Here is a 10,210-nt window from a genome sequence, read left to right on the forward strand (position 1 = left end):
AAAGGCAATTTGAAATGAATCTAAACTAGTAAAATAGATTAAACAAGCGGTGGAGCGAAGAATCCAATGCTTACCAAAAAAATTCAATTTTACATCTGAGATATTGAACTAATTGAAAAAATTATACATTATACAATCGAATCTCAAAAGAGAACCAAATATTACATACGAGAATTCAAACTATTCGTATTGATCAAATAAGATTTTTTTACACCATCCCAAATCATATTCCAATTATTTGAGCCTCTTTTCTAACAATAAAAATATATATAACAAATCAATGAATGACACGCAGCACAAATATGTGGCTATCAAATTATGTTTACAACTTTGCATCCACTTAAAAAATCGTCTCTTTTAAAGGCCTTCATACTACTCTTACAACTCGTTACAGATTCCCTACCCTGCAGAAACAAATCTTATAATACGAAGAATCAATAAGTATGGTCATGTACAGCAGCAAACAAAATTCTCTCCAACATTAAAGAAAAACATAAGCAAGTCTTCATGAAGCAAGGCTTGTTTCTTGCGTCCGCCTTCAACAAATTTGTTTTCCCTTAAGAGGCCTTAAGTGCATGACTGTAATCAAATTCCTTCTGAAATGAAATTCTATGTTCATTTTCCATTGAAACAAAATTCTGGAAGGCAAGAATGGAAGCCTAATCTTCATGAGCATGCAACCAATTCCAAACACCGCAGCAATCCCAAATTGAAGCCCTTTTCTCTGCACGTATATTGAGAACCTGATGCATAAACAGCCACAAATTATTAGTTGCAAAACTCCTTTCTACTTCAATACCAACAATAATACTTCCAAATGCTAACATTCTCTCTTTTTCATTATTCTAATAATAAATCACAAAATATATCCAAAATTTCATACATATTAAATTCACACAATTTTCCAATGTTAATCATCACCTAACACCAACTTCAATTAGCAAATGAGAAGAAAAAAGAAACAAACCTTTTCCCTTACTAATGTAGAGGCTTTGTTATCTACTTCAAAGGTTTGTAGATCTTGGGACTCTTGACCTCTATGGGTAAGAAATGTTCCAAAGCTTGATGTCGGAGAGGAATTCTTAGGAATTTCAGTGGTGGAACTGGTAAATTGTTCTTCAGCTGTTGCTCCAAGAGGCTCCGAGAAATTGCTACTGGAGAGCATCTCGGAAGCAGTTTTTGCCATTACCTCGCTTATCTGTAACTGTAACTTTTCTTCATTCCATTGCTCAGGAATCAATATGTTTTCAGTAAGACCTCTGTCCATTCTTAAGGTTTCGAAGCCCTGAAAATAAGAGAAAAATAAAGTACATCGATTTTTATACATAACAAAAACGGCGTGTACCTAATGAACTAAGATAACAAAAGAATATGGTAAAAACTGCAGGGCAAAACATGTGAGGAGGTGCTAACATAGTTAACATAGTGACAGAAAAATCGGTAGGAATCAATTTGAAGAAAATCCCTGAGCGAGAAGTTCCAATAGTACCTGATCAGAAGCCTGTGACATTGTTTTTGCCAGTACTTCATTTTTCATTACAGAGCTCTCGTCATCATCATTTGTGTATGCTGCAGCCTCATCTACAAAATCAGGTTCCCCAATCTTTACACCACCTCCACTGATCTGTGCGCATCCTTGAACTGTAGGAGATGAACCTCCATGCAAACTGATTGTTGGAGCATCATTTACATTGCTCTCGTCCAAAGAAATGGATTTTGGCAATTCCTCAGAACCATTGAGAAAAATACTCTCAATTTGACCTTGATAATCTCTTACAGCTTCTGGCAATTTCTCAATGGCTGATCTCTCCTCTATCATCTCATTTGGTTGTTGCTCATCATCATTTGGGTATGCTGCAACCTTATCTACAAAATCAGGTTCCCCAGCCTTTGCACCACCTCCATTGATCTGTGCGCCTCCTTGAACTGTAGAATCTCCATGCAAATTAATTGTTGGGCCATCATTTGCATTGCTCTCGTCCAAAGAAATAGATTTTGGCAATTCCTCAGAACCATTGAGAAAAATACTCTTAATTTGACCTTGATAATCTCTTACAGCTTCTGGCAATTTCTCAATGCCTGATCTCTCCTCTATCATCTCATTTGGTTGTTGCTCGTCACTCGGTGCCTCAGCTACAAGACCACCTTTTGTTTCATCAATAGCAGAGAGCTGCTCAACTGCTTTGAAACATTCATTAGAAACCCCTTCCGTTTCATCAATCTGAGGAGGCAACATAACATTCTCAGAGCCTTCTTTACACATATCGTTCGTTTCATTAATAATTACAGATGATTCAATTGTCTCAAGGTATTGTTGTATACCATTCCCTGCAGCAGCACCAGTAGCCTCCCTCATAGCGTCATCTGTTTTCTCAATGACAGATGATTCCTCAAGTTGATCACAATCATTAGTCTGTAACTTTTCATCAGTGACCAAAAGCAACTCAACTGGTTCACTACCTTCTCTTGGAGGTACTGATTCTGTTTCGTTATTAGCAAATGACAACTCAACTGTCTCCATATGTTTTTGTTGTTTTTCATTCTGATCGCTCCCTTCCAGACTGTCCTTTTCTCCCAATGGCAGTAAAGGAAGACATGGCTGTTCCTGCTCCAACATTGATTGTTCACAAATAGCATTTGGGCCATCGGAAGGCAATTCTTGCCTGGTAATCATATGGTCATAGGCAGCTCCATTTTCAGGAGGAGTTTGAGTACGATCTTCGCCTGAAACAAGCACCGGTTCCTCTTCCGCAGTGTTACTTTGTTGCTTCTCATGCTCAGTTGCAGAAACAGTCACTGAAGGACTATTTTCTTCGCCAAGATTTGAATTCCCTTGATCCTTGTCTATAACAATTGCAGAAACCAAACAAGTATTTACTTGCAAGCTTGAAGACTCTTCCTCGGAATTCTCCAGCCATGTATTGGTATTTGAATCAATGTCTTCTGCTTCGCTAGCATCTTCCCCATTCTCTTCAACCAGATTCACATCCCGATCTGTAACTTCACGCTCCGTGTCCTTTTCATTTTTAGATTCAGCATTGTGCATTTCCAAACTCTGATCAATGAAATGTGCTTCTCCGCCGATTGTTGTCCTGTCAAAATCATCAATTTCCTCATCCTTTCTTGATACAAATTTTGCATCCTCTGTAGACTGAGACTCGGTCAAAATATTATTTTCATGAAGCAAAGAAAAGGTATCACTTTTTGTCGTCATGAAAGAACCATCTTCTGTGGATTCTGCATTAAAATCTTCATTATCCGTGGGGATGGACACACTATTGGATTCAGCGGTGCTATAAAGTTCTAAACCCATATCACTGTCTTCAAGTTTCTGTATAGGATCATGTCCTCCGTTTCGTCCACGACTAGAATCTTCAACATATGTAAAAGAAAACGAACTTTCAGATTCGAGCATAGAAGAGAGTACACAACTAGCATCGGTGTCTGCATGGATCTTTTCTGCATCAAACACATTGGATTTTGTCTCAAAACTTGAAGCATCTGTTTGCATCACCAAGCTTTCAGTTACATCAACAGCAAAGAGCTGCTCAACTGCTTTGAAACATTCATTAGAGACCCCTTCCGTTTCATCAATTTGAGAAGGCAACATAACATTCTCAGAGCTTTCTTTATACATATTGTTTGTTTCATTACTAATAAAAGATGACTCAACTATATCAGCGTATTGTTGTATACCGATCCCTGCAACAGTATCATTAGCCTCCGTCGTAGCGTCATCTGTTTTCTCCATGACAGGTGATTCCTCATTAGTATGTGACTTTTCATCAGTGGCCAAAGGCAACTCTACTGGTTCAATAACTTCTCTGCCAGGAACTATATCTGTTTCGTTAGTAGCAAATGACAACTTAACTGTCTCAATATGTGTTTGTTGCTTTTCATTCTGATCACTCGCTTCCAGACTATCCTTTTCTCCCGATGGCAGCAAAGGAAGACATGACTGTTCCTGCTCCAACATTGATTGTTCAATAATAGCATTTGGGCCACTGGAAAGCAATTCTTGCCTGGTAATCATTTGGTCATAGGCAGCTCCACTTACAGGAGGAGTTTGAGGACGATCTTGGCCTGAAACAAGCACAAGTTCCTCTTCAGCAGTGTTGCTTTGTTTCTCCTGCTCAGTTGCAGAAACAGTAACTGACTGACCAAGAAGACTATTTTTTTCGCCAAGATCTGAATTCCCTTGATCCTTGTCTATAACAATTGCAGAAACTAAATCGGTATTTACTTGCAAGCTTAAAGACTCTTCCTCGCTCTTCTCCGGCCATGTATTAGCATTTGAATCAATGTCTTCTGCTTCGTTAGCTTGTTCCCCATTCTCTTCAACCAGATTCACATCCCTGTCTGTAGTTTCAAACTCCATGTCCTGTTCATTTTTAGCTTCAGTACTGTGCATTTCCAGACTCTGATCAATAAAAAATGCTTCTCTACCAATTGTTGTCCTATCAAAACCATCAATTTCCGAATCCTTTTTTGATACAAATTTTGCATCCTCTGTAGACAGAGACTCTGTCATAATATTATTTTCATTAAGCAAAGAGAAGGTATCACTTTTTGTTGTAATGTAAGAACCATCTTCTGTGGATTCTGTAATAGAATCTTCATTATTTATGGGTATGGACACACTATTGGATTCAGGTTTGCTAAGAAGTTCTAAACCCATGTCAGTGTCTTCAAATTTTTGTATAGGATCATGTCCTCTGTTTGATCCACGACTAGGATCTTCAACAGATGTAGAAGGGGGGAAACTTTGAGATTCAAGCATAGAAGAGAATACACGACTAGCATCAGTGTGTGGATGGATCTTTTCTGCATCAAATACATTGGATTTTGTCTCAGAACTTGAAGCATCTGTTTGCATCACCAAGCTTCAGTTTCAGACTCGTAATCTAGTTAGTGATAACAGCCTAGCCATCTAGCTTAAGGGAGAAAACGATCAGCAATCATAACAAAGTTTCTCAAACGTCAAATAATTAGACATACCATGCCTCTGCATTATATGAAATCTTCTGGCAAAAATGAAACTGAATGAATGTCGACCTCAGTTGATCACCTTTAAACTTGTAAAGAATTGAAATAGACCTTGTTTGTTGTTTGCTACAGGTCTATTGCATGCCAACTTGGAAATCAAAGAAACCTGCATCCCGAGGAAGCAGAATGCCATTAAACCCTTAAAAGGGATAGATTTCTCCATTTTGTACAAAAGAAAGATGCACGCAAAGATCATTTCAACTAAAGAAGGAAAGAAGGTTGTAAACATCCAGAAATGACTAAACAGGTTACTGGGACTGTAAAGGTAAGAGTAGCTTAGAGCAAAACTTAATGAAAGAAGGGCCACATTCACATGTAAAATGACCCAAATAAAACTAAGAAAGAAGGCACGCATTTGAATTTAAAGCGATGTAATGCATTTATACATTTTTCCAGTGATAAGTAGCAGAGCAAAAATATTTGGAGCCAGATATTTGTTCACATTTTCTTAGGGAGTAAAAGCCTACTGCGAGCAAGATCAACTTATGCAATATCATCTATCAGGAATCAGTTGCGTGTCACGCTAATCTTCATGACCCATCTTCAACATGTCTTCATGCTAATAACCGAGTTAGGTCTTTTAGTATGGACTTATCCGACTTCAATTCCATTAAGGAAAGCAGGTGGGCATTTGAACGAGAAGCGATCTAATGCATCAGTACATCTTTTCCAATAAATTATGGCGAAGTAAAAACATTTGAAGCCAACTAACTCTTCCCGGTTCTTTGATGGGCAAAATCTTAAGTAAGATCGACCTTTGTAATATCATATAATACGAGTCAATCGTCATGACCCATCTCGATACACCATTAAAACACCGAGTACATGAAAAATACCAACTCAGCAAACGACCATGAACGCTCAAGTTACATTAAATTTTGGAGGAAGAAATAGAGACGCAGAAACAAATTTTTAAGGTAAACAGGGGCCCAAATTCCACAATCTTAAAATTATATTTTTCAAGATTTTCAAGAAAACTATATGATAATTTTTACTTCAATCAACAGAAAGATTACAAACAAGTTATGTTTCAGATCACATTGTGTGATCTGAAACGTTGATATGATTCTTGTTACACAGTTTTCTCAAAAAGAAACTTGAAAAACCCACCTAAATGAACTGTGAAAATCTAATGCAACTACTTTAAATTTGCATGACTAAAAAGAAAGCCAAATTGTACCAGAATAATCATGACATCGTCTTCCGCGCAAAGGAGGGGGAACAGAAGGCCAAATCCAAAATCAATCTCCAGAATTTGATTTATCTACAAATCTTTCAATCTGCTGTCATATTTTAGGCTAATTACAAGCTGCACCACACAGAATAGAAACAATCTATAAAAAGTCGCACCATTTGTCCTGAAAAGGCGCTTCGAAAAGTTGTAGAACAAGCGACAGACACTACACAGTTGCAACAATACTTTTGGAAAAAAACCTAAAAAAAGCTCTGGCGGTATATTTGATGCAGAATAAGATGAAACAAACAATTTAAATTAACGAGGGTGAATATTCAGTCAAAATGACAGATAGCCATACTTAGGGGTGAGTTAAGCCGGCAAAGCGGCCACCTCCAAACAAAAATTGCATCTCCCGCCATCTCCATTATAAAATGTATGTTCTCCGCCCTGCCGCCTGATTTTGTTGTTTTCTTCTAAAATTTTCTGTGCATCAACAAGTTATATTTTAATTTAGTACAGTACTTCAGAAAATAGACGGCCCAGAAAATAAGGGAGGGAAGTGAAAGACGTGTCTTTCAATTCCAAGGAAGTGTTTGTTATTTCACGTAACTGTTTTGTGGATGATAAAAACCTTCTACTTTCTTCTATGGGATTTGGGAGTAGTTACAAAATATTAATTAGTTTATTTATAATAGTATTATAAAGTGAATTAACTTTTGGATTTATCATATTCAATAAATGTATGGAAAGTAGTTGTTAAAGATATTGGGCATTCAATCAACAAATGTTATCACTAGTTGTCAAAAATATTGGATATTAAATCAACAAGGGTCCACATTAAATCAACATCAAAACTATTGAAACTCGCTAAACTAATGGTCCTTTTTGATAAAGCTTCATATTAACACAAAAAATTAAACAAATGTTTTTGTTCTTTTACTTTTTGGATGTTAAAAACTTTCTACTCTCTTTTTATAGGACACGGGAGTAATTACAAACATTATTAAGTCTATTGGTAATGATTCATATTATCACAAAATGAGAATTAAACTTTTGGATGTTGAATTTGTCAATATGCAATAAATATATATGGATTAGTTTAGTGGGGAGGGTAATGGATATAGATACTAGAAAATTAAAACATTAATGTTAATTTAGAAAGTAAATGTAAAAAGTGTTAATGGTGTTTATTGTAGAAATGATGAAATTAAATATGTTTGTTGATGTCTTTAAATTTAAAAATGTCAAGATTATAAATGGGCACGGTCTTTATTTGTGAGTCACCTTAGAATCTAAACATTCAATTAGCTCCATGAGGAGTTGAATCTGCAGGTTTAGTTCACTTCTGTGGGCACAACTATGATTCCTAGATGTGAATTTAACCTAAGACAATGTGTATTTTTGTTTCCATTTAATCAATTTGACACTATCTACTCTTCTATCTAGATTGGTAGTATTTATAAATCCATTTAGAGTGCTGCTAGATTGCTAGGGGACATGTTTTCCTATATCAACCCTCGATAAAAAGCTAGCTTTATAGTCATGTGAATGATAAAAACAACAGCAAGCATAATCATGTAAATACTTCTAGGATGATTGTGCATATGTAGATTTGTTTTAGTGTTCTAATAGAAATAATCTTATTGATAAGTTGAATGATGTGCATCGACTTTAATAGTTGTAATTTGGATGAAACCTTTCTCTTGAAATTGGATAACTATTCCCAAGGTTTGTTAGTCTAAGTACACTTGGGTAATGTAATAATTGTTCCACTAAAAGATTTATTTTGAAATCCAAAAATTACAATACAATGATGAGTTCCTTAAGCCAATATGAAGGATTATTTAACACATCTCCTTCAATCTCTTAATAACAAAGGCTTGAAATTAAAAATTTCATACAATTTGGCGTTAAATTCAAGTCTATGCAAACATAATTCTAAGTATTGAATGAAAACTATTAATCTACTCCTAAATATATTGACATTCAAAGAAAATCAAATAATAAGGGAAAGAGAGAGGATTTAGAATGATATTACATTAATTTGTGGATATTATTTTATTTGGTAAAGCAAACAAATCAACTAAGAAACCAATCTTGATTTGACCAATTTACACACATTTAGAAGCCTAAGATGGTGCAATATTCAATGGTTGAATCAACTATTAAGTGAAGTACACATAATGACCATATTTCATGCGTAAATTTAGTAGACAAAGCCACACAATTTAAAATACTAAATATGTGACATAGAGGTCTTAAGTTTGATTTATCCCTCTTTAAATTAATTCCAAATATAGTTTCAAAGTATCATGACTTAGTTTGGAGAAATTGTGAAAATAAAACAAACTATTACAACTAAAGAAATCTAATCCATGCTAGACACGATATTTTCATAGTCCATGTAGCTAATTTTGAATGCTTTTGATAGAAAGTAACGTGACAAAAATATCATTGATTTTTGTCAAAAGCATTCGAATTGAATCTAATATATCATAAAATGGTTTTCATGCCTAGTTTCTCCAACCTTTTACAATGGTAAGCAACTCGGTATATATAGATTTATAGGCTCGAAATCTTATGAGGCTTCCCCTTCTTGGGTTGGTCACAAACATAAATGCCCCAAATTATCAAGAAGCAAAAAATATTGCTTAGCATAAATATATTCTGATTTAAAAATCTCTTGAAGAGGTAGGTGCTCTTAATTTTACCCATCATTGGAGGATGTTGACTAGATAAGAGTGAGTGCCAACATGGAAGAAAATCAGGGCCATTAGCTTCATACACATGAGATCTCTAGGCAATAAACTTCATTGATCTATGACATCCAATAAAGGTTGGCATGTTGTCCATGGTCCTTAAAGAGTTAGTTTGCTTCCCATATTTTATGTAAATAGCATGTAAAGGATGTGTTTTTTCATTAAATTCATTAGTTGCTTTATCTCAAGTCATAACTCAATGTTCAAATTACACTTGACTCCATGGGTATCCCATCATTTGATCATCACAATTTTCCTTTAAATATGCCTCATAGATTTCCTTATTAACCAAGAGTTAATGCTTCGATTGGATCGAGTTAGATTTCCCCATCTACGTAAAGATCATTTGCATTCCTATAATTATGAGACAATGCTATTGGTTGATGAGATAATGGCAATATATCAAATATTGTCCCTCAACTCTCTCCTATAATTGATTTTTAAAAATTATAGACCAAATATCACTCATGAGTTTTCCTTTTCTTGTCATTTCACTATGATTTCATGCTATGACATTTGATCCAAAGAATAGGTTGTTCGGTTATATGAGGGGATTATGTAAATATCTCACAATTGGGTTCCCAAAATATTTTACTAAAAGAGTGGCCATCAAACTTATTTGCAATCCTATTTATGTGTCACACTAACATGGATTGCATAGTGATAAGCAATGTATTAAGTGACATTATTTGCACATTAGTAATCACTAATCAAAATTGACTCAAGGGCTCACATTGCATTTCACTTTGACAATGATTTTATAATAGCTAAAGCAATAATGATCATTAATGATCCAACTTATGTATGATATCAACTTAGATAACTTTGCATGTAGGCAAAGTTAATGTTAAGCTAATGGTAATATGTTTGCTTCTAATTGTAATATTGAGTTGTAGACGTGTTGTTATAGAGTGTCATTGTTGCAGCATAGCAAGGACACGATAAATACATAAAGAAGATTATCTTATATTTGTTAATGTTATGTGAATGCACAAAATATATACAAAGGCAACATAAAAATGTATGGTCACATTATTACGCTGAATATTGTGTAAACCTAAGTTACCAAAGGCGCTCTAGAGATTACAACCAAACTAGGTTGAATACGATGAGTTGGCTCATAAGTTGTTAGACCATTTGATATGTTAGGCCCTATTGGTAGACAATTTTATAAATTATTGATGTGTATTTTTATAATAGGATATCAACTAATCCTTGTGTAATATGT

General features: G+C 35.0%; 1 protein-coding gene across 4 annotated transcripts; it reads right to left on the reverse strand.

The window, feature by feature from the left end:
• Positions 1-281: 281 nt before the first annotated feature.
• Positions 282-6,772, reverse strand: LOC131029198 (uncharacterized). 4 transcript variants are annotated; one of them, XM_057959594.2, is made up of 6 exons: positions 6,582-6,772; positions 6,227-6,326; positions 4,999-5,152; positions 1,490-4,866; positions 968-1,285; positions 282-743 (listed from the first exon to the last, which is right to left on the reverse strand). In XM_057959594.2, the coding sequence occupies exons 3-6, from the start codon at positions 5,009-5,011 to the stop codon at positions 660-662; spliced, it is 3,792 nt and encodes a 1,263-aa protein (XP_057815577.2). In that variant the 5' UTR covers positions 5,012-5,152; positions 6,227-6,326; positions 6,582-6,772; the 3' UTR covers positions 282-659. The 4 variants fall into 4 exon arrangements, with proteins under 4 accessions (XP_057815577.2, XP_057815578.2, XP_057815576.2 ...); XM_057959595.2 differs by having other exon boundaries at positions 1,490-4,824; positions 6,227-6,355; XM_057959593.2 differs by having other exon boundaries at positions 6,227-6,355.
• Positions 6,773-10,210: the final 3,438 nt, after the last annotated feature.

Source organism: Cryptomeria japonica, chromosome 3 (genome assembly GCF_030272615.1).
Source record: "Cryptomeria japonica chromosome 3, Sugi_1.0, whole genome shotgun sequence".
NCBI lineage: Eukaryota > Viridiplantae > Streptophyta > Pinopsida > Cupressales > Cupressaceae > Cryptomeria > Cryptomeria japonica.

Bases quoted from the DNA above. Each gene is read 5' to 3' on its own strand.
- LOC131029198 (XM_057959594.2), bottom strand. The intron at 1,286-1,489 runs GTACTATTGGAA...TCTTATTTTCAG, and splicing joins TGTCACAGGCTTCTGATCAG to GGCTTCGAAACCTTAAGAAT. The intron at 744-967 runs GTTTGTTTCTTT...TTTATGCATCAG, and splicing joins CTACATTAGTAAGGGAAAAG to GTTCTCAATATACGTGCAGA.